The sequence below is a fragment of the Eutrigla gurnardus genome, assembly GCF_963514095.1.
Source record: "Eutrigla gurnardus genome assembly, chromosome: 9".
Lineage (NCBI taxonomy): Eukaryota > Metazoa > Chordata > Actinopteri > Perciformes > Triglidae > Eutrigla > Eutrigla gurnardus.
The window spans coordinates 25998803-26023605 of NC_139923.1; the positions used below are offsets into that span (position 1 = coordinate 25998803).

The window sequence follows — 24803 nt, forward strand, 5'->3', positions numbered from 1 at the left end:
GGTAATTAAGGCCCGAGTTCCTGCTGTGAAGGGAGAGAGGGATGGATCTGGTCTGCTGTTCGGCTCTGCTCTCTGCTCTCACAGGAAAACACACACACTCACACACACACACTCACACAGGCTGCTGGATGAATACAGCTTACGGGTGGGCAACACGGATACAACTTCTATCACATCACGTTATTTACTATCATGATATAATACATGTTTTTTCACAGCAGGCCGTTTTCCTTCGCATCAAATACAAAAAAGAAAAGTAATTGGAAGCATGGCTCTGTTACAATTAGATGGTCTAGTTTCAGGGTCTTGGTTTGGTGCATGCTGGCTCACTGTGGGACTTGCGTGAAACAGAGGCATCATTGTTGTTAAAAAAATGATTTTCCACCATCTAAAGTCCAAACAGACGAGAGACATTGACAATACACATCAGTCGTCCTTGACACCGGTCCTATGGAGCACTTATTATGTCCTGACCTGCTTTATGTGGATCACTTAGATCAGAACGTGCGCCTGAACGCTGCATGCAGTGATTGTGTTGAGTCATTAATCTGTCCTCCGTTTGAAAAGCACGTCCTCGCTCTCCTTCCTGCTGCAGCATCACAACTCTCACATGCAAAGCCAGGCAGGACTCTGGCAGCACGCCAGGGAAAATGAAAAGAAGAGGAACCACATCAAACGCTAGCTTATAGGTACCTTTTGGTAATGCTTGAAGAAGTCGATGCAGAGAAAGGTCGGTGGGGTGCCAGCATGGTTTGCTGGTGCAGAGGAGGCGAGGCAGAGATTGATTCCCGAGACGGATAATGATTCAACCGAGAGATTACACCAAAATTGGCAGGCAATTTGTAGCATGATGGTACCCGTTTGTCCCATTATTGTCTCCGGATCTACCTCTCTCCCTCTCCCGTCTTTGTTAGCTGCAGGAGAACAGTCAGTCTAACACCCCACCAGGTGACCTGCCGTCCCACAATGCCTCATTATCAGCTTGTCAGAGTGAGGAAATCAGGAAACAAATGTCCAAGGTATCTACTGAGGCTGCCGCCCAATTAACTCAGGGACATTGTTGTGTTAGGATAAATTATTCAGCCCGTCTCACTCTCGAGGGTGTGTATGCTCACGATGCCTTTTTGGTCCAAGGAAGCAATAAACCCAGCTGCTCATCTTTTATTTCTCTCTAATTACTCCGTGACTCATGTTTCGCCGTCTAAGCTGCAATTGATTCGGTGATATACCTGTGACATTTTCAAAATGAAAGCGTGTATGCTGAATGATAAGTGACTTGAAAGTGTAAAACATTTGCATTCTAAGCGGCGTGTTCGGCGTCCGCGTGGCCGGTGGAAAAGAGACGGCGGGCGCCAATCCGCTGAGAAACCCGCTCATTTATATGCATCTGTTCTCTTTTCACCAAGTAAGGCCTCATTGATTTTCCTGAGCCTTCTTAACTGAGCTATCTTCTTTTGAATTACCATAGGGAGCGATATGCATTACACCACTGAGAGGAAAAAATTGCATTCTAAATGGGCTTTATTTTCAACACCGAATTGATCTGAATATATGTGAATAGGACTTTATTTGAATACATTTCTGTGGTTTGGAGTAAATTATTTTGCTCCCCTGCGGGCGGTATGTGGTTCCATGGCATATGCCGAAGCTAAATAGCACCAACATCCATCTCTCTCGCCGGCGCTTGTCAATCTTTCCCCCCTCCCTCTCTCTCTCGTCTCCTTGTCCTGCACGAGTCTTATGCAAATGAGAATTTATTCCTAAATTCAGAGAGTGACTTGTCCAAAAGCGAACGTGAAGCCCCAAAGCTGGAGTTGTATGGAGGTGTAAAGAGGATCGGGGATTCAAGGTGTGACAATGGCTCGACTCTCGGCTTCCCTGGTGGCCCTTCCAGTACTCGAGTGCTGCTAATCTATTAAAGAGATTCTATTCTCCTTTGCCCCTACACAAAGTCCCACATCAACTGGGGCTTGATTATCCGTCCCTCTCTCCGGTTCGGCAGGGACCCCCGCTCCTCGCGCTCGCACACACTTTCAAAACCCCTCAGAGTCCAACCAGACAAACCAATCTCTCCCCGTTGCCCTGAACTTCCTCTCGCCCCCCTCCTCCCTTTCAAGAAAAGACAGCTGTTTCACCTTTCCAAGCCCCCGTTGCACTCCAGGTTGTCCAATTTAGATTATCTCTCCTCTTTGTTTCACAAGGCCGATCCCTGCCATCGTAGACCTTCACTATCAGGAACTGGCTCCTCAAATATCAGCTCTTTAAAAGCTTTTTTTCAGGGTAGAAAAGGAGGAGATAGTGGATTATGAGAGGTTGCCGCTTGTCGTGTAGCAGTTTATCCCGCTTTAATCAAATCAAGGAGAGCTTCACATTCTGTAGTCAGTCTCTTGTACTTGCATGTCCATATGTATGTCCATATTTTTAGTTTTTCTGTCATCAGAGAGTTGAATCAGATGGGTTTTCTGCACAGATTGACATGAAATATGGTGCATGAATCTCTCGGTTCCCAGAGGACAAATCTTGCACTCTACTCTGTCATGTCACATTGTGCAAGGAGCAGGTCAAAGCTGAACCCAACGCACTGAGACCGGGTCAGCTAAGTATTTATTAACCTAGCAAACGTCAGGTAGACTGTCGAGGCGGTGTCAGGTCTGAGTGCAGGAGGGGGGCTGAACTGAGGGCGGATCCAGGGCAGAGGAGTTCAGGAGGTGTTGGCCGGGTGAGGACGCTGCTGATCTCAGGTCTGATCCGGAGTGGTGTGGGGAATTGCAGAGTTCAGTGTGAGGGCTGGACTCCTGAGAAGAGGAGGGGGGGTGGTTGGTTGCGGGTGTCAGACCGAGGAGCTGCAGGTACAGAGGAAATTACAAAACTGGCAAAAAAGCAAGGATCAATATGTTGGCTGGAAGGCTTGATACGTGACTGGCTGAGCATGATCATGATGATGATGATGGTGATGATGATGATGATGATGAGTGACAGCTCCTGCACACCTGACTCCACTCCTGTAATCGACACACAGGGAGAGAGAGACACTGCAGCCCTGATGCAAAGTTTTCATTATCCCAAAATCTACAATATGGATAAAATAATAATAATACAGACATTCATGGTTCATTTTTATCGGCCACCATCATCCAGTCAACATATCTGTCAACAGAATACCTGTAAAACTGAAGACATTCCCATCAGCCTCAGCTGCAGCGTGCTAATATCTAATAAATATAGCGAATATAGCGGCGACCATGTGACTCGTGATAGCGTTAGTCTTGTTGTTTCACTCAGACCGGAGATCCGCCCCGAGCGTCACCAGATACGCTGTTATCAACCCTCACAGAGTGTATCAGTGAGCGAATGCGACCTCCGTAATTAAATTCACTATAACCACAAAAGTGAAACTGATCCTAGGTAAGTGCTCCGAACCGCTTCACTAATAGAATACCCAGATGGCCGAGGTCATAAAAGCGGAGTCTCGCTCCTTATCATTACCACATATCTCAATTTGATATCCTCCTGTCTGTCTCATCTTTCGCCACATTGTTGATAATTCCTGTCAGAGTGAAGCCTCGGGGAATGGAGAATGAAAGGACAGAGTATTTATAGCACACGTCTGAAGGAAGAAGGTAATTGGGACTCAAACTTCAGGCTTTTTTTTAATTGAATGTAGAAATGTCAAACAAATTCCAATTAAGCTCATAAGTGTGTGTATTCATCACCCCCCCGACCTCAGTGATAATGTTGTGGACGTCGTCTCATAAACATCTCGCAACGAGCTACGTCCTCGTTATCATCCGAGAGGTACGCCATTTCGGTTCTTTTGTTAAAAACGCTGATCTGGGCTCAGCGTACTGATGGGAATGTGATTTGGGAGAGACAGCCTCCTCCATCTTGTCTCCCTCCACACCATCTTCGACTTATTCCAAATGACTAGAGCGTCCCGCTGTGTGTGTGTGTGTGTGTGTGTGTGTGTGTGTGTGTGTGTGTGTGTGTGTGTGTGTGTGTGTGTGTGTGTGTGTGTGTGTGTCACTGTACTGTACTGTACTCCGGCTCCCCCCCTCTCATCTTCTGCAGCCGTCTATGTTTTCAGATGTCGGCGTGTAGTCCACCGCTGAGGTTTCTGGGCTTCTGCCACCGACAAGCAACGATCGGCTGAAGGCATGAAACTCTTTGATTGAGTATCGATCCGGGATTCCTCAGACGAGCAGAGATGACAAAGTTCACACGTGTGAACAAGGCGGCGGCCTGCTGTGCATTTTCTGCTGTAATCAACTCCGCGGGGCCGAAGCGATGCGTCCATCAGTCAGAAAACCACACGGGCCTTGTCATCGCCGCGGCGACCTGACGATCACGTGGTCTCCAATCTTGTCAAAACACACGGTAGCAACAGTAATGGGATTGTCAGGATCGCAGCAGATGAAGTAGATCACCTTACAGCCAGGGAATTTGTGTTTTGTGTGACATTTCGCCCCAAAACGAGGACAGAAATCAATGAGACTGAGACGATGTGAGAGACGAGTGTCGCAGAGGGACGACTGTATCGATACGATGCTTGGAAATGGGTGTCGGCGTGTGAAGCGATGGCGAGATGGATTTGGTGCGCTTTTCTTCTCTTCCCTTCATTTACTTTTATTTTCTGTCTGACAGCTTGAAAAACGGTTTAGTGATGAAAATAAAACATATAGCGCTTGATAAAAATAGAATGCTGTCAGAGTCATATTTCCCTGAAGCTTTGTAAAAAATTGCTTTTTTCTGCATTCATTTATCAAGAAATGCGCTGGTTTGTTTAGTCCCACGAGGACGGCCTGTGCAGTATTTATGTTCTAGACACACAACAGAGAACCTTCTAATTGCCTCCATGAATGCTTTTATGGTTTTTCGAAACACGAGGAGGTAATTTCGGCATCTGAATTGATTCCCGGAAGACTCGGACAGTAATTTGTTGAAGCGGTGACTCCGGTTGAACCTGGCATGCTTTATTTATGATTGTTGACAGGTGGAGATCATAGCTCCTGTTTTCTTTGCTTTTATTCATATTAAATCTCTCATACGTCAGTGGGTGTTATAAAACAAATAACCCAATTGGATCTCGCCGTGAACCCAGACATTTTAATTCAGAATGTGAACTCCCTCTGAGCTCGCACAACAAAGTTGTTATTATGACAACATTACAGCCGCATTTGGATCGGCAATATAGTCAAATAAAGATGATGTGTTATTGGCGCGGCTGAAAGCACGGCGACTGCTCAAATGTTTCCACAGAGACGGCGGTTGCTTCAGAAACAGTTGCCGTGACGAGGAAGCAACTCACTAAAATGTACATTTACAGCCATTGAAAAACACATTTGCTGCATTCTGGGTCGTTTTAAGCCTTTGGGGCATTATGGCTGGAGGGGCGGTGGCAATGTTGGTCTGTCAGTCTCGGTTCAGATTGAAATCTCAGCTATTGGATGGATCGCCATGACAATGTGTCGCATGTGTGATCCCCTGAGGATGAATCCTACTGACTTTTCTTGCGCCGCCCTTAAAGTTTAATTTAATCTCAACATTTACTGGTCAGATTAACTTAACATCTTGCACACAATGAGTGCATCCTACTTGCTTCTCCTCTGTCACCAGCATGAGCTTCACATTAGTGATTTGAAGTGAGATTTAGCCATTTACTTAAGTTGTGTACAGACATTAGTTTTCATACCAGGATGGATCCTGTTTGCTTTTTTATTTGCTATAAAGAGGTTAAATGTGTTTGTTCAATACTTTGGTTTATGGCTTAATGATTTCATAACTAATCACATTCAAATTAGCCTCAGCTACACTTTGTTTATTGTGAGTAATTACTCAAATTTATTCTCTCTACGTTTGAATGTTTAAGTAATGTTTACTTGATCATGTGATCATAAATGTAGACTTTTTTGGGACATTTTGGGAAGTTTGTTCAAACCACTAGTTGGGACATATTTTGCCAGGTGTTGCCTCCAAATATGTAGAAACGATGACCGGTCATAAGCTAATATTCTCGCAATGAATATAATAACTATTAATATAAAATAATTAAGGCAAAAATGCACCTGTTGTTACAGAGATTATGCTCGCTAGCTCCTGACCCCTGTTGCCTTTTCCCCTAGTAAGCATATCATAATTGTGTCCTCGAGGATGAGTCTCTCCACTGAACTCTGTGCTCTTTACTTTTCCACTCAAGGCCTCCTGACAGAAACTGAAGAGTGCAAAGCAAAAAAAGTCAGCAATTTCATACTTGACATCCAACACAGAGCATACGTATTTATAATGCTGACACAGACATGACTTCAAGAGACCTCTTGCAAACTGTGCCAGAGGAAGGAAGAAGCAAACGACATACACGGGTAGCTACAGTACAGACACGCCAACGCACGCAGGCAGGAGGTCGATGAGGCGACGACGCACCTGAGAGCTGTGAAGGAATTAAATAAGCGTTCTGAAAACTGCAAAGAGAAGGGCCACGTTAGGTTGAATGCCAATTAGCAGCGTTCTTCAGCTGCCTTTAAACTCTGATGCAGGGCAGCTTAGGAGACTTAACATTTAAACTGCTTGGGCTTTATTTATTTTTTGAGGATTTAGCCTCTGTTAGTTCGCTATCTAACTCCCTGTCGTTGAGTTTTAAAGGTCTTCCATGACTTCGAGTGTTTTTGCATGTATGCTGATACGCCTCGGAGATCACTGGAGACAAAAAGAAAGCAGATCTTAGTCAGCTGTGAACGTGACAGATGGCAGTTTGAGCTGCTGGGTAGTAATCTTTGGGACAATCCCACATTTTGATGATTTTATCTGCAGTACACGTTCAGTCTTAGTGGCTTAGTCCCGTCCAATGATACAGTAGACTACAGTTTGAGAACCACATGAAAGGGGTTGTTGGTATCCGTGTGATCCCACGTACACGTTCTGTCCTGTGATGTCACGCAGCCTCTTCATCTCCCCGTCCCACTGATCACAGCGCTGACTGGCCTCCTCACAGAAAAGCAGATTACACCGGGTTGCCTCATTCACTTTCATCTGCAGCCAAGGGGGGGAACAGTGACCCCGAACCTGTAATGGAATTACAGTAACGATGGCATTTCAGATTAGGTCACTTCTGTCGTGTATTCTGAATTATACACCATCTGTGTATCGCTTCCTCTACATTTATTTTATTTTATTCCCGTGGATGTGAACAATCGAGAATGTCTGAAGGCTCATTGGGTGAGGGGGCTGTGCTGTGTTTTTGATGGACCTGGGGATTCAGTCCGACATGCCTGATATATTTTTGAGTGACATTTTATCTCGGCAATCTCGTTGATCTTAATGAGATTTCTGTCCTTCGTTGGCGTGTGTGTGCATCGGTGGCTGTGGTGGCTGCGATTAAGTGGAAAAGGAGCCCCTGTCAAACAATTTGTTTTTGCCAGTGGAGGCTTAGAGCCCAGAGGAGGCCGGCCCTCTGCTGACCTTGGACTGCTGACTGGACTAAGGAGGCTTATGACACAAGATTGTCTCACTAATACCTCCTTCAGGTCGATTACTCAAGTCAGGAAGCTGCAGAAATAACTTTTTAGAAGACCTCGGTTGTATAATCAGGATTCAAGAATATTAACAGTCACTGTACTTATAGCTTAGACTCATTTTAATTGGATACTTTACGATAACAGCTAAAACGTGAAGCATATTGTGCAATTTCTTACAAAGTCAATGCATAGATGCGGATAACTACAGCTACAGTTCTGGAGCAGCTGCAGCGTTAGCATAGCATACCTCCGATGGATCAAAACTCCATTCAGAAAACAAACATTTTAAAAGTGATTTGCTTGTCGTCTTGCAGATGGATCTAACAAACCAATGACTTCGGACTTTCTACCAATTGTTGTCGTGATGTAGTTATTTAGGCATCCTTTTTATCAGTTAATTACGATTTAATCACAACAAACATGTTTATTTCAGGTTCATACCACTGTAGTAAACCAGCTGATGTGTGGCTTGCTAATCACAGTGAATACAATGGAATACACTGAGCATCTCTGATGTTATGAACTCAGTCAGGACAGCGTTTGATTACCCAGCGTATCTGGGACTTCCACAACATGTATAAAGCAGCAAAGCAAACATGACCTGGTATAGAAGATACCAGCCCCATTATCCCCAAGAGTTACGCTCACATTGGCAATTCTACCTGTTTCAAGTTGTATAACTTGACCCATCCTTTTTCCCCCAAATGGTGCGCTGGAAATCCAATGAAACACTTCTTGAATAGTCATGAGTTCCCCTCTGTTTAAGTGTTTGAAGCGTCTGTAGCTGTAATGTGATCACGGCCCTGCTGGTGTTTAGTAGACACACTGTGAACGTCCTCGCAGCGCCACATGTCAATGCCTCGTTTATATTTCAAACACAGCTAGAGACCAAATGAATGAGAGCCGTGTACCGGCCACTCTGCACTTTGGACTTTCCTCTGGTTGCATCAGTAGTGAAGGCAAAGAAGAAGGAACAAGTGTTGGATCTTTAGATTTCACAGAACAAGTGATTTGTGTTTTTTTGAGTTTAGCTGTCTGTGATGGAACATTCACTTCTCTACTGCAGGTGTCCTGAGATGAAATGATCCGATATGAATCCAGATATGGGTGTTTGTGTCTGCCACTGGAGATAGTACAGCCTCTTCCTTTAGATGTTCCTCTGGATGAAGACAACGGGTTCATCTTCAAAAGCATAAAAGTAATTTGTGAATGTGGCAATCAATATTCTGTATATTTGTAGACAATGAAAGGGAGCAATCGATGAAGATAATTTAATGTCAGAAAGGAAAGATCGAGGGTGAATCATGAAGATTAATGGTTTATGTCCCATAAAAGGTATAGTGGACAACTATTGTAGAAATGTAGGAGGAAACTGAGAAACAAAGCATCCATGCTGGTGTTCTTCAGTATATTTTGCATTACACTGCACAGCAGACTCCCACCTAGCAAGGGTATTGCATCACTGCAGATATTTCAGAAAGTGGCAAGTCAAGCTCAGGCAGGAGAGAAACCTTGTTGCTTATCTACACCTGCCATAGTTTTAAAGAGATGGAGGAAGTAAATGCAAAAATTAACTAGAAAAGATTGTGGCTTGTGTGTCGGATGCAGCATAGTTCACCTCATGGGAGTCTTTGCTCCCCGTTTGACCTCCCAGTTAAGCTTCTTTCTTTGTCTTTAACCAGTTTATCCTTTTGCTGTGTGGAAGACTGTGTCTAAGACCCCGGTGTGATCGAAACTTTGATGTCCGGTAACACACGGTGACCCCCGTTTCTCGGTTCCAGTCATGGATTACAGAAAATGTGCACAATCCCATTTGTTGCAACAAATACCAGCTCAGCCTCTGTTGCCGTGAAGCATCTATCACCCGTCACTGTCAGCCTGAGCCTCTGCAGCGCTCCTGACCGTCGCTGTGCCTCCCCCACAGTGCTGCGATGTAACTCCGGGCGGCAGTTGTTTTCTTGCCTCTGCTGCAAAATCCCCTCAGCGGTGCGTTGTGGTTCACATGGCCGAGTGTGGAAATGTATTTCATCGCCAACAGTGTCGGATATCTGTGACGGCGTATTGGGGCCATTGTAGGTAAAAAAAGAAAAAGAAATTACAGAGCAGCACAAGACGGATAATAACTATAAACTTTTTAATGTCAGCCAGTGTCTGAATTTCATTATTTCGAAGGTAGTGTTATTATGGTGAGGATGGTCTCCAGGTGAGGCAAAGGCCTTGAAAGATACAAGCCTTTTCATTTATGTCCTTCGTGTGATATTGTATGAACACAATGGTGAGGTCGGCATGCATCGTATCAAATCCTCATGTTCGACCATTTGTAGACGTTTTATTTTGCCAATGGATTATCAGATGAATCCAAAAGGTTTCTGCTTCCGATGGCTTCGGTCCTGAAAGCTCCATATTCCAATGCCTCTCATGTTCTGTGTTCATACAGTAAGAAAGTAGTCCTATCTTCTGACACTAAAAAAAGCAACAATTTAGACGTTACTCATACCACAAATTGTTACCATAGTTACCAACTGTCACTTTGTCAGTGTGAAGGGAAAACAACACAATAAAGGTGCATGAAATGACTGCTTGTGTTGAACTACATATTATGGTGAATTAAGCCTCCAGAGTTTGCTGAGGAGAGGGACGTCTGACGTCTTAAACATCTACACTAACTGAGTAATATATAGGTTGTTTAATTGATGTACTTGTTTGGCAGCTAGCCTGTATAGCTACGACTAAACAGCCCAGAAAAAGAACGTACATGAAGTTTTCGTCGTCACTCTGCTGAGACCTGAGAAAAAAAATAGGTTTCTATTTCGTAAAATAAATACGATCCATCTATAAATCTATACTACAGACAGTCATAACCTACCTACAGAATTTGGTCTGTGTTGTTTTGTCATTCACGCTCATTAATCCTGAGGCGAGGTAGAGACAAGGATGTTCCACACCACTTCACATCGATACACCGTGGTGTCCTTCTTCAGATGTGGTCGACTTCTTTATGCTTGCCCAAGCAGCATCGCGCTCAGTGTGTGTGTGTGTGTGTGTGTGTGCAAAAGTAAAAACGTATTCATTCTAAAAAACATGAGTACAACATTGTGTATATGTTAAACTGCCGTGTCCTCTCCGGCTTCTGATCATAATTCAACAAACTTCCACTTATCTCGGTGTCGACGCAGTGACGGCGTTTCAATCATGGCTGAAGATAACCACTACTGCTGCTGTGTACCTGCTGGGGAAGTTTATACAGCTTCAATCAGTCTTTGTACTACCATGAGGTCCTATCCTAGAGACCACAGACTAGTACAATATTGTTTTCCCTCCAGTTGTGACTCATCAGTGTCAACGCGTGCATTGACCTGCCGTTGTCTACCTTTACCATCTCATCCAAATATGTCTGTCTTGATGAGTATATTCTTAGAGCTCCTTGATGTAATGTGTGACAACAGTAACGCTGCTTCCACTTTCAAACAGACAATGCTTTGATGGAATTAAACCTCAATTTGTCTTCTTTGATTGTTGAAGGACTCCAAGTTAAAATTCAACAGTGTCCCACAAACTTGAAAGCAGCCTTTTTCTCCATCGCATCACTCCTCTGTGACTCACAGGGATAAATAAATACACTGTGCATCATTCACCACTCCATAGCCACGAGCAATACCTCCGAGCATCCATCAGAGCAACACGGAGCAGCTTGACAAGTTAAAGGTCAGACTGAAAGATTTCTGCCCAGAATCAGGCCCTCGAGTCATCGTTTTTAAACATCCCTTTTTTTCAACAACAATATCCCCAAAAGAACAAAACGCTCACAATTGAATTCAACCTTGTAACCTCTTTGGTTCTATGTTATTGTTTTGCCCCCTTTCATATCTCTTTATTGCTCTTTATTTTGAGCTTTTGGTTCAATGCCTTAAATAAGGTCGTTTTGCCTTTCATGCTTTGTTCTACAACATAAAATGAATTAGTAAATACTCCACTTGCAAATTTTGAACCTTTTAATACTTTTTTAAAAAGTGTTGTTGCTACCAAGCAGCTGAATGAGACTAGATGGGTTATCTGGGACATCATCACTAAACCCAGATACTCGTCAACTCTAGTCCACCTTTACCGCCTCGTTGTGTTTACAACTATTCAGGATACCAGGATGTATGCTAAGAGAAAAGGCTTTTATAGAACAAGTAAGAGTGCAATATCAAACTTTGTGACCTTTGTCGCATGAAGTCATGAGAACATGGTGTTGATTATTGTTGTTTTTGTAGAATATCGTTAGTTTTTTACTCGCGATTGCATTTACGCTTCAAAAGTCCCAAAAGTGGTGTTCATTTGTGGAGATTACCTTGTATAACTATTGATTGTTTGCACCAGAGCTTATTGGATTATAATTCAAAATCCAATGGAAAAAAAAACCAAACAAATAAAAATCATCTTTTTGTTGAAGGAACCAGTGTGAGACTAACTTCCTGGTTGGGACAAAAGAAATCCGTCATCCCTGCAGGACAGTCTCTGGACAGTATGAACCAATACAACAGCACTGTCTGTGAATGTCCAGCTTGTGTTATGTTGTTAAGATAATGACATATTGTGTACAAACACAGCCAGTGTGTCCATCAGGTCAGACACGCCTAACAAGTCTCACAGATCACACAAAGTGTTTTCTGATCTCACATTGAGTCCCGACAACAGCTTTTCTGCAAAGCATGTTCAGTGTTTCAGTCCTACAAAGCGTCTGCTGTATAATAGGCTGCTGTATCATCCTCAGTCAGTGTGGGAGCGCTGCTAGATCTGTGAACACGGTGAATGGTCATGATCATAACCCTCCAAGTCAAGGAGGAACAAATAGCAGCAGAGCGCAAGCAATCTGTTGCTTTTAGCCTGCAACTGCAACTACAGGTACTCTGACGAACGGACCGGACAGACCGAGAGAGTCGGAGTGATGTTCTCCGTACAAAATGCTTCATCACGTTTTGATTGTTTTGGTGTCATTGATTGTGTTGCTTCAGGAGCGATGGGAGAGCAAAATATTGTTCAAACAGCAACTCGACCTTCAGACCTCAATTCATGAATCATTGCTGCTCTGTGCTTTCTTACTTGTATGAATGCAACGATCGGCTGAAAATTCTAAGTGACATAACTGGACCCATGCTTCTTCCTACTTTTCACTATTTCATCTAATATCATTGTTATATTATATTAGCTACTCAATGCATGATCTGCTCTCCCTTAAACCCTCTTTCTCACTGCTGCTAACGTATTAAACTAACATGGTTAGCATTAGCCATCATGTTAGCATCACCCCCTCGTACCTCTACAGCAGCTGTGGCCCTCAGACTCAACCCCCCCCCACCCCCACCCGCTGTCCCTCTAGCCGGCTGTACAGTAGCTAGCTGCTCCGCGCTGATTGCCTCTCTTTTCCTGGCTCAGATCAGATGAATGCCCTCTAATAGGTTTTCAGTTTTATTCACTGAGCCGCTGGTACAGAATTACAGAATTAGAGGGATTTTCCGGGGGTAATTAATTGAAGTGTCCTTTTAAAAGGGAAGTATCTTTTGTCTTGATTTAGTGAGTGGAGTCATTAGCTTGGAACCTCAATGGTGGAAGAGCAAAGAGATTATGGATCGGATGAATCACACGTTCTCCGCTGAGTTACGGGGGCCGTTTGGGGAATTATTACTGAGGGTTATCATCCCGGGAGTCACACGAGTGCATGAGGACATCATTGTTAATCCTGCATTTCACTGATATGAGTACATTCATTTATCTACAGCCATATCTCCCACGTTCAACACCATAACTTTAATGTAGGATATATCTGTGCTTTCAGGAAGCAAAGCAGCGCACAAAGGGTCAAATGTGTGAAGGCGAAAGTTGGCAGCTCCACATGTTGCATGTTTCATCTGTGTTTAGTCACGCGTGTCAGCTGTGTGTGTGTGTGTGTGTGTGTGTGTGTGGTTTAGCGTGTGGATCTGACACAGAGGTGTCACTACGGCAACGGTGAGCTGTACTGCAGATGTTCCTCCGCACGTTTCTCTTCAGGTTGCCTTGGTAACGCTTCCAAGTGACCGGCGATCGTTTGCTTCTTCTTTGCGCGTTGTTTTTCCACGTTCTGCAATCATTTCAGAAAGTGCTTCCTGATCTGACGAGTAACTCGATATCGTCTCACTAACGTATGAACAGCTGGCTGACTGACTAACAAGCTCAATGAGAGAGTTGTGACCTCATTACAATACAAACCCTCATTATCACCTCTTCAGATCTTCTTCCTTGCAAACTACCTTGAATAATTGCTTTCTCAGATATCATTTAGCCGTACAATGCCTAGAAAAGCTGATAAACTAAGGAAATATAAAATATAATCTGAGAGGTGTGGCTTTGCATGAAATAATCTACTTTATTATATTTTGCTAAGCGTGTTGAAACCTCTGCCTCTCCTTCTGCACACCAACCATTGTCTCACTCTTCTGTGTAATCTGTCTCTTAAAAGTTGGCGCACTTCCTGCATAACAATCCTGTGTGAGAGGTTGTGATCTTTCATTCAAATAGCTCCCCCGGGTCCGGGGCATTTTAATCAGTTGCCTTGAGCCTTCAGTCTATTTTCCGAAGTCTAGTTAAGATGGAAGTCTCACCTTCCCATATCAACCTTGGCTCAGAAACCAGCTCGTAAAGCCAAGTGGGAAGCCAGTGAGGGATGCAGACAGAGATAGAGAAGACAGTGATGTTGCTCGTCGTGTCTCCACCGGTGCTTTTTTGGAAAAGTAGTTATAGAAAAAAGGGGAAATTATTGGTCGGACATCAATGCAATTGAATGGTATATAATTTGCTTTTCTCGCATGACAACCCGCTCTATCCAGCTCTTTCTCTCCGCCCACCTCCTGGCAATAACATGGTATCCATCATGTGTCCCAGCTGTCCGGTTTGAGACATCCTGCTCCTCCAGAGAGTCTTTGGGAGCTTCAGCCGGACAAGCGTGAGCTCCATCAGACGGGATCCGCTGTCTTAATTGCAAACACACACGGAGATGATTAATTAAGCTCGGGAAAACAAAAGCAATGTTCTGTCACTTCCCTGCCTCCTCAGATTAATGACTTGCTTTTTAAAATGATAATCTTTTGGAGGGGGGGTGGAAGAGAAGAGTTGGCACACCACTGAGAGCGTGAAACATTTGGACATGTCTGGTGGCATCACAGCCCCGGAGTAATTAGATCCCCTTTAATGATGATGGCGTCATGTGGTGCGGCTTCTGAAGTTTTCCCCTTAATCAATACACCCAAGGTTGTTATTGAGTTTGCTGATAACTGTAGCAAATGGAAACTGTGCTCAGCTGAGTCAACAGCTTTGGTACATTCTGGAAATATCACCAGGCATCAGCCCCCGAACCAAACGATTCCTCCCTCCATCTTCTACACGTCTCTCTCCAACATCCACCACTTGTTTGATCGTTTCCTCCTCGTTTATACCGAACTATTCTAACTTTTTATCTCGCCTCCTCTTGGCTCTTCTCGGGGTCACCAGAGAGGGGTCGGTTCAGCCGGTCATTACGCTCGGTGGACTGTCTGCCATCCTCCGGGTCTGACACTCGGCTCCACAATGGGACTTGTAGTCATTATGCCGGTGGGAGAGGAGGGAACAGGAGGACATGTGCAAATACAGCAGAGTCGGCTACGAATAAAATCCCAAGTGAGATAGTTGTGTAGTACGTCCATGAGATCTTCAACAGGCGTCTCCGAAATGATTTGATCCCAAGCTTTATTTCTTCCAAAAATGTAAATATGTCCAAAAATGCACATAAACATGGATACAAGCTATAATAAGCTAATATATTTATAATAATATAAATCTTCCTATTTATTCAATGTTATGAGGTGAAATTGTAGAATGTAGAAATGCCAATTATAGAATTCAAATCTCTGGCTGACATGTTGTTGGTGGCTGAGAAAATAAATAAAATACATTGAAGATAAAAGTAATACAGGAACACTTTACATCTTATCTAATAGTTTTGAATGGTGTTTTGTAAAATGCACTATTTTTCTGATTTTAAAACAGCCCGATGGCTCCGTTTGCATGTGTTTCTGTTTCTGCAGCTCTGACACTAAAAATGCCCCAAAGCATTGTCTCTGCAAGCTGGCTCAAATAATAAATAGATGGACGACTGATGAATGAATAATGAAAAACTCTGTGGAAATTAAATGACTGGAGGCAAGGTGACACTCCAGCTTAAAATATAAATGTTTGGCCTTTGGCATTCAACATTTATGGATACCAATAAGAAAACAACAAATACCAGAGCAGGTTTAGTACATGCTTTTTAAAATATTTTATCAGTGACTCGCAAAACCAACTTCATGGATGCAGTGAAGTACAACGGGAAGTTTATCTTCTCATTGAGATCCAACCAAATCAGCTTGAATGGGCCGATGATTGGCTTGATGAAAAGGCACATAGTAGCACAGATTTAATAATCGTATATTGCATTTAAATCCACTATAGAGCGTCTTCCACATGTGACTGGAAACCGCAGAGAGAATAGAACGTGTTGACACTGTGTCATTCTGTGTGGAGTGCTCTTGATTTGAACCATCTGAAGTGGTCCATTGTGGGGAAATCATATTTCATTCCGATCAATAGCTAACAGACGGTGCGGTCTGGTGTTAGTTTAACCAGGTCGAGTCGAGTCGTGTGTGTGTGTGTGTGTGTGTGTGTGTGTGTGTGTGTGTGTGTGTGTGTGTGTGTGTGTGTGTGGAGAACACAATGAGCATCTAAAAATACATGCGTACACACCTGGAATGTGAATCCAACGAGTTTCCTCTCCGCTCTCCCTTTCAAACAACTCAATTATGTTTTCAATTATCAGGTTCAAATGTGATTTCATTACCCGGCTCCGACTGCCGTCGTTTAGATGGAGGAGTTGTTTTCCAGCTTCTTCTGTTCATTAGCTCGTGCGTCATTTATATTCTCATTAGCCGCTTGTTTATATTCTCGTGAGCGTCATGGAAGTGAAACTGTCTCTCCGTCTGTCCGTCTGCGTAAACAACCGTGGCACAAATGCATCATCATCGTCGTATCATATGTGGATTAAATCGTGTTTCTATGTCTTTTGTCCGGCTGTGGTCTGAGCAGACAGCGTCTGAATAGATAGAATGCAGAAAGAGGCCGGAAAGGGCAGCATTATTTATGATTCGGCTGTCGGCTCGCGGCTCGTGATATCAGATTAAGTTTCCGTGCAGCAGGAAGGAAGCAACAGTTCTCCACATCTACGGCATCTAAATGAATTGATTAGGAGTTTTACAACCAGATGGTGAAACTTTCTCAACAACAGCGTTTTCTTCAGCCCTGAGCTGTAAATATAGATTCTTCTCTGTGTTGGAAAAATATCACAATTAGAATCACGGAGCAGATTGATCTGGACGCCGTGTTGAAAACGAACCAGAATGCACTGGGGTAACATTCCAAGGGTAGAGTAAATACGTTTGACTTTGAAGGAAATCATTGAAAAGGCGTTCACGGTAATGTTACAGCTCACGGAGACTAAAGGGAGGCGTCATGAATCTCTGAGTCACCATGAGACAGCTTCTGATGTAAGGTCATGTGACAAAATGTACCACTTTTTGACAAGAAAAAAAGTCCCACATTTTATTAAGGCTCTTTTTTAATAGTGGTGTCACACAAAATAGTGCCAGAGACAAGTTTCTATCAAACGCAGGCTTCATCAGTGTAACATGCAGTCACATGACCCGTCTCCAAAGAGCTGCTCAGTCATTGGTTTCCTGTCTGAATTGATTTCTTGTCCGATATTGATCTTCTAGAGGATTAAATCTTCCCTCCATCATAATCTTTGTTGTGACTTCAGTGGTTGTTTGTGTAAAAAAAAAAAAGCACATCATATTAAGTCATATAGTTAACGTAACAACAGCGAGTTTTGTTCATTTACATACTTTTCAATCTGTTCTTAATGATGAACAAGCAATTTCACACTTATTTGGAGTTATAATATAAACGCATTTAATGCACACATAAAACCGCCGTGCACAGTTAAAAAACAGTTTTTCTTCTCCCTTTTTTTTCATATTGCCAAAATCTTCCTATTTGTTTACGGAGTGCACATCATTGACAGGAGCAGGTAGGATAGTGCAGATGGCAGACAGACAGACAGACAGACAGACAGACAGACAGACAGACAGACAGACAGACAGACAGACAGACAGACAGACAGACAGACAGGTGAGGAGGTCCGTCCAATGGGATGAGTGGATATCTACTGTGGAAGAAAACTCTTCAGGTCCAATTCTGTGGCTGGTTCAAATGAGGTTTAATCACTGACAGTGGAGAAAAGACAATGTCGCGTTGCCACACAGTCCATTCTAAAATATCTGAGGTGAGGGATAACTTTATACACAGAACCAAAGGGGCAGGTCTAAACAGTGGATTTACATAGATTCAATACGCGTCTCTCCCAAGAGGAAGAGACGTCCTGAGACAACATAAAGGTGTGACTTCCCTCGGAACAGCTGGGTTCTTTCTACATAGTGTCACAACAGGGGCCATTCATGAAGGCCTTGATCAAGTATGTGAGATGTAGGTGTTTCGGAGACGGTCCAGGAAGGGGGACAGATCAAAGGGTCTTTTCATCAACATGGCAAGGGTTACATACAATGAATGCAGCTCAGCAGGACATTTGATGTTCCCGAGAGAAAGGAACATTATATGGGATACAAATAAGAAATGTAAGGTAACACATTTTCTTCTACACTACATCTATGCTGAAAGTGGCTGAAAAAGACGGCGGAGCACAAATCAGTTTAATGGCCTGGAGAAATGTAATGTGTTCGGACAGGTAAGCAGCGGGCTGCAAGGGAAGCGTGGAGCAGACCGACACTGGAGAGTGGTGTGGAGGCAATAACAGGCAGACAGGTGGAGCAGACAGGTGGAGCACGCTGCAGCATTCAGTCACGCGGCTGCATGTGTTCACAGAGACCCGCTCTGCTTACGTAACTCTGGAAGAGTTCTTTCATCAACAATGCGTTGTGATGAAAGTTGCACTGAAGCTTCTTCTGTTGTCATCAATTAATTATTCTCTTTCATGTAAATGTCTGTCCCTGTTTATGTGGAAGATCCGGCCGACGGCTCCGAGACACAAGAGTTTCATCTCCGCTACTCGCTACAGAATCTAAATGTACAGTTAAAAGGTTCAAACAAGCCGGGATGATACTAATGGTATTACCTCAAACACCATTTGTTACATTTCCATCGTCATCTAGTAAATATGGACAGATTTCATGAACCTTCTACCGTTTGTTTTTTCCCGGCCTCTATCACCGCTCTCCTCCTCTTATGAATATGTGGCCTGTAATTCATCGGCGTGTCCGATCTGCAACGCCGCCGTCGGTGGATGATCATTCGTCTTCTGAACCGGCTTTGATCTCATTCACACCTGAGAACAGAACGGGTCAGCTCGCACTCGTCCTCCGTCGTGTCAGCCTGATTACAATAAATCCCATTTCAGCTTTTTGAGGATCTTTTGAATAATTTAAAATAAAATTATTAAAAAAAAGCAGACATGTGGACACACTGTGACATGTAGACTGTGTGTGTGTGTGTGTGTGTGTGTGTGTGTGTGTGTGTGTGTGTGTGTGTGTGTGTGTGTGTGTGTGTGTGTGTGTGTGTGTGTGTGTGTGTGTGCGTACTACAAGCATCACATTTACCATTAAAAAAAAAAAAAAAAATCTGGCTCTTGCTTCATCTTGGTTTTTCACACCGGTTCAGTTCCCCGGTGGCACCCACAGATCCACCGCCCCCTCCCCGCTGATTTCCCCTGGTGTTTGACAGAGATATAGGAGTCGGCTGTAGGCGGCGGCGGCACCGCGTCCCACCAGCCAACGTGACGGGATCAATGTGTGCTCTCTCTCTCGGCCATGTTTTGCCCCGTAGATCTGCCCTCTATATTTCCACGGACGGTGTGTTTGCACTCTCTCCGTCTTTAGTGTATCGCTGTCCTCCTCATCCGGCCTGAGCCGGCGGCGTCCAGCAGCCGGGGGCAGATGGGTCGGAGAGATAGCGAGGTAATGGCGGTGCATCCCACCGTGTAACCATCAGAGTTGAGATTGATTGAGCCTCGGCTGCTGCCGGTAGGATGGAGCTGATAGGATGTTGTGGGGGGGTTGTCACCTTATGATTGAACACAACAGACATCCATTGTTGGAGTCATACCCGGACCTCCTCATTGTCCAATTACAGGACGCTAGATGTTTATCTCATCCACGCTGTATCCTGATTGCTCATTGGTCACATGACATCCCTTGTGAGTGTACGTGTGGTATCTGATGGAGACAGTGAGGATGGAGAGGCTCTCTGTACATCACATAAAACACGTAATGTGATCGCGTCGCGTTCAGGAGACCCCCGGTTCGGCGGAATGAGAACATAATTCACTGAGATCTGTTCAAGATAACCAACTTAGTCATCGTCCTTTTTAACGCCAATTTGCCGCCGGTTTCGGCGTGCGTGTGCAAAACAGTGTGTGTTTGTGTGCGTTCCGAGGTGTGAAGTGGAACAGAGTGTAGGTAATGAAGGAGATGGGACTGTGTAATTATTCTGCAGAGGAAGGATTACTGGTTTACTTAACCATTAGTGGTTCACCTTGAAGTGCAAATGCCAAGGGGATAAAAAAGCCGACACCTCTCTGCCCCTCATTACCTTCAACCGGACTGGAGACGTTTCTGCTACTTAGCCATTACTATTTAATGTAGACTTTGCATATATTTTTTTTTCCAGTAGCCCGCTTTTGTGTCTTATTTGAACAGTTTGGCTAATGCACTGTGGCAAAGTACCGTCGGGTATTAAGGAGGAGCATGAAAAGAGATTGATGTTTATGAGCCATGCTTAGTAGCGCCGTTATTTGGTGCTTAGGAGAATGTTTCGTTAAGTATGTGGGTCAAGTCAGAAATCACGAGGGGGGGGCGTCGAACTTCAGTGGGCTTACTCCTTTTCACAAGGAGAGAATCAGCGTCATGCTGGAAAACCCAGACAGGCAAACAGCAGCTACAACAAAACTCAAAGCAGGATCATTATTCTGAGCAAATCTAGTGATTATTAGTTGCTGCTGTTTATTCACTCCCATAAAGTTGGGACGTCTGTTTTTTCCTATTTAAATGCATCAGTAATCACACTTTACATTATGTGTCCCATTTACAAAGGCAAGACATTTGCAAATGATTCCAACTGTATGGACGAGTCGCCCATACAGTTGGAATCAACAACACCCCACCTTTTTAAATCAATCATCACACACACACACACACACACACGTCCGTGTCTCATCAGAATGCCGTCCCGCTCCTCTCGGAGAACGAGTCAAACAAATTGAGGTCGTACTCGTCTGGTGATATTTTAACCAGCGCTGTCTGACAGAAAGAACATGAAGCGCTGGATGGAGCTGCAGTTCATAGACACGTCCGCCTGTACCAGAGAAATGGAAGACACTACTCAGACGTGACACGACCTAACCGGGTGTGTGTGTGTGTGTGTGTGTGTGTGTGTGTGTGTGTGTGTGTGTGTGTGTGTGTGTGTGTGTGTGTATTTGCATGTACGTGTGGATCCAGCCTGTGTGAGTGTATCTCATCACCGACAGCAGAGAGAGATTGAGGGTCGAGGGTGTGTCAAGGATCGCCATCTCGCCGTTTCAGCTCAGCTGCAGCGGGAAGGATTTCCATTTTGGTTCCCATTACCAAATAAAATACACGGAGCCGTTAGAGCCGACACCAGGGACACAACACATAACCGGGGGAGGCTAACTTTTTTAACCGCCATCAGTGAATGGAAATGCACTTTTCGTACATCTGCTGCTATGATTGCAATCATTTAGAGACCCCCCCCCACACACACACACATTTATGTATATTATACACTGTTGCCCATAAAGTTGGAATATTTTGTTTTCAGACTCAGAATCCTCTCTTTATTCCTATTTAAATGCATCAGGCATCACTTTTGACCAGGTTCAATGATTCCATTATGTGTTCCAATTAACCAGGTAAAAATAATTCATGTATAACATTTGTTTGGCGCTTTAAAAACCAACACATTTGCAGATTATTCCAACTTTGTGAGAATTAGTAGACTAAAAGTAGACTCAAATGAAATAGCTGAAAATAGGCACTGATACCATTTCATTAGTAAATCTTCTGAGAGTCTGGTACGAGAACCTGTTCCAGTCCTTTCATCAGCTCCATTTCTGATATTTATTTTGGAGCTTCTTTCCTTCATGTTTTGATTACACAGTAGACATCTGTCATCGATCTCCAGAGTAAAAAAAACAACTCCTTCTGAATCCTATTAAATTGTGTTTTTTATTTCCTCGCAAAAAATGATGGATTCACCCTCACAGCCTCTCTCATAAATACACGAGGAGTATTTGAGCTCACCCTCGTCGTTCTCCGTTTCCTCCAGGAACCACGGTGATGACGATGACGGCGTTCGACGCCGACGACCCCGGCACGGACAACGCGGCGCTGCGCTACAACATCATCAGGCAGTCGCCGGACAAGCCGTCCCCCAACATGTTCTACATCGACGCCGAGCGAGGGGACATCGTCACCGTCATCTCCCACAAGCTACTCGACAGAGAGGTACGTGTGTGTGTGTGTGTGTGCATGTGTGTGTGTGTGTGTGTGTGTCGCTTTGCAATGACTGATGGTCCTTTCCCCCGAGTGGAACGGAGTGTGACTCCCTCCTGGACAGGTCCTTGTCACAAGCGTCACACGTGTCGCTGCCACTTTTGAGCTGCAGCTCGTGGCGAAGCTGCGCTTTCAGGAAGCGTGACCATACGGTACATGTGTGTGTGTACACGTGTGTGTACATGTACACACGGTGCATCCCAATGAGCAAGCCAGATGAGCGTCTGTCCATCCCCCCCCTCCTCCTCCGTCTAAGCGGAGCGAGACAACGGGATGATTGCTTTTTCAGCAGAGTGACGAATGCCAGAACATCGATTGGGTTCGCTGGTGGAAGTGGAATATTAGCTGTTGTCAGACACTTAGCGCATAGTTTAATTGAGGTGATACACACTCATCCGCCCGGCTCTCGCGGTGTCCAACAAGCCCCGGCTGGAAAAACCCTCCCATCCGGAACTGCTAGAACCACGGCGGCTAAACGGCCCCGATGAGCCGGGCTACGGTAAACTGGTTAAAGAGGCATAATTGATTAAAAAGGAGGGTGAAATGAGATTTAATCTGTGCGATGAGCTCTGTGGATGTTACTTTTTGTGAGGCGATTGAGAGATTGAATGTTGGTCTTTCTCCTCCGTGACGGTGAGGCTTTTAAAGTACATCTTTTTTCATAAAAAAACAGATTTCTCCTCCACGAGGCTGGTGTTCATATAAGCAGCCGAATGCCTTTAAAGAAAGGCACGTTGCCAAATTGCCGGCCGAGTTTGCGGCCTCCATAAATCTCCCATCACTTTATTCTCCATCGGCGACAAACTCCCGAAGTTATTAGTAAGTCCTTCAAAGTCAACAAGACCCGAGAAACCACGTCAGCCGTCGCTTTATGTGGGCAGAGTCAACTTCGATTACCTCTCTTACGCCGCTGATTTAATGAGCTCGTCAGGTGGCGGCCACACTCAGTTTGTCCGGACACGTTATTTTGGGCTGATTCTCATTGGGAGCTGTCTGGACCGGAGAGATTGCACACCTGTTCCTGTCAGACTTCCATCTGTGAGGCTGCAGGGAGGCGGAGAGCCTTTTTTTTATTTTTTTTATTATCTATTTAACCTGTGGGAGTTTGTCGAGACTTGTAGCTTACTTGTAAAAGGATTCTCTATCCATGTTACACATTTGTTTCACGGCTCTTGGGGAAATATGTAAAGTGTTACGAAGCCTTTTGTTGCTGCGTGAAGTCACAAAGCTCAGGTTTGAGCTGAAGAGTATGAGATCTATGATCTTTTTATATTTTCTTTTAAAAAAGGAAGTTAGTGTTAGAGGAGTGGAAAGCTATTCTACTCTTTTAATGCGGCGTATCTTCCCACACAAAAAAGATTATCATGATTATATTGAGTTTTATCTTCCGTTCGCTGCTGCGATGAAGACCTTCCCGACATCCGTGTCTCCTCCACGTCGTTCCCCTGCTGTGTTCAACTCATCTACACCTTTCTGTCAGCGTGCCCTCTGAAGTATCAGTCCATTAAGATGTGGCCACCTGTTGTCTTTATGTTTGCATCTACAAGCGTCTATCCCCTCCCCGAGCCTCGACAACACCATCATTCATTAGCGTGCTGGATTTTTCGAAAAACGTCCTCCGGGATTTAAGCAATAGTCCAGCCGCAGTGCAGCATCTCTGTAAAAAAAGAAAAAAGAAAAAGTAAAGTACTACAGAAGGAGAGTCAGTCAGCAGAGCCAGATGGAAGTGCAGAAGGCATGAGTGTTAAACTTTCCCTCCTCTAGGTCTGGAGAGATTTAAATCCAGCCTCTTCAGCACATTCCCATAAATATGGCTCCCGCATGACATCCCCTCGATTCCATCTGACATGCAGATTACAGTTTTTTGGAGACAGCGTGTCCAGCATATGTGTGCTGTGTATGTTTGACAGAGAGGGAGAGGAAGACTTTAGCAAAACGAAGAGGAAGAACGGGTGAGAAAGCCACAGCTTCACTGTTGTCCGAAAACCAAAACTGAGGTGGAGCTCTGAGCGTATTTGCATGGACACCATCACCTTCCCGGGGGAGGCAGGAGGCAATCCGGAGAAAATTGGAAAATCAATTTTGTCACATTGAAATTGGTTTGATTTTCCCTCATGTGCTTTTCTCTTTGGCGTAAAATCCTGTCTTCGTATGTACATTCACTCCACCGCTCGGTGTTTTCTCCTCGCTCCACTCACGTCTCCCCTCACCGCCTTGTATTATTCTGACACACGACGCTGTCAGATCAATGTAATGTTTGACAGCTCTTACTGCTGTGTGAGTGTGTGTGTGTGTGTGTGTGTGTGTGTGTGTGTGTGTCGGGGGGTGATGAGGATTTTTTAAAGTCTGAAAAGACCAAGTTCATATCTTTCACTGAGTACATAGAAATCTCTCTTAATCACCCAAACATTGTTAGCAGAAATCAATCTGCTTCACAAAATTGCAAAAAAAAATTATTCTCAGAACATTTCAAAGTGTCCACTTATGATCTGTGCAGTGAAGCTACACTTGAATTTAAATTATCCAACTTTTTTTTGCAAATGTCAAAAAATGTAAAATTGGATGAGAAAAGTCGATGTAATGAAGGAAGCAGAGGGTTTCTAGTCTTACATGCATTTGATGGGTAATG

General features: G+C 44.2%; 2 protein-coding genes across 2 annotated transcripts in view; one reads left to right on the forward strand and one right to left on the reverse strand.

The window, feature by feature from the left end:
- cdh13 (cadherin 13, H-cadherin (heart)) overlaps positions 1 to 24803 on the forward strand; it is a 291682-nt gene that overhangs the window by 158243 nt on the left and 108636 nt on the right. The window contains exon 7 of the mRNA XM_084018321.1: positions 21948 to 22126. Coding sequence (XP_083874447.1) covers positions 21948 to 22126 — 179 coding nt within the window. The remainder of the gene's footprint in view (positions 1 to 21947; positions 22127 to 24803) is intronic.
- hsbp1b (heat shock factor binding protein 1b) overlaps positions 1 to 24803 on the reverse strand; it is a 341874-nt gene that overhangs the window by 123252 nt on the left and 193819 nt on the right. The gene's annotated exons all lie outside the window — the stretch shown is intronic.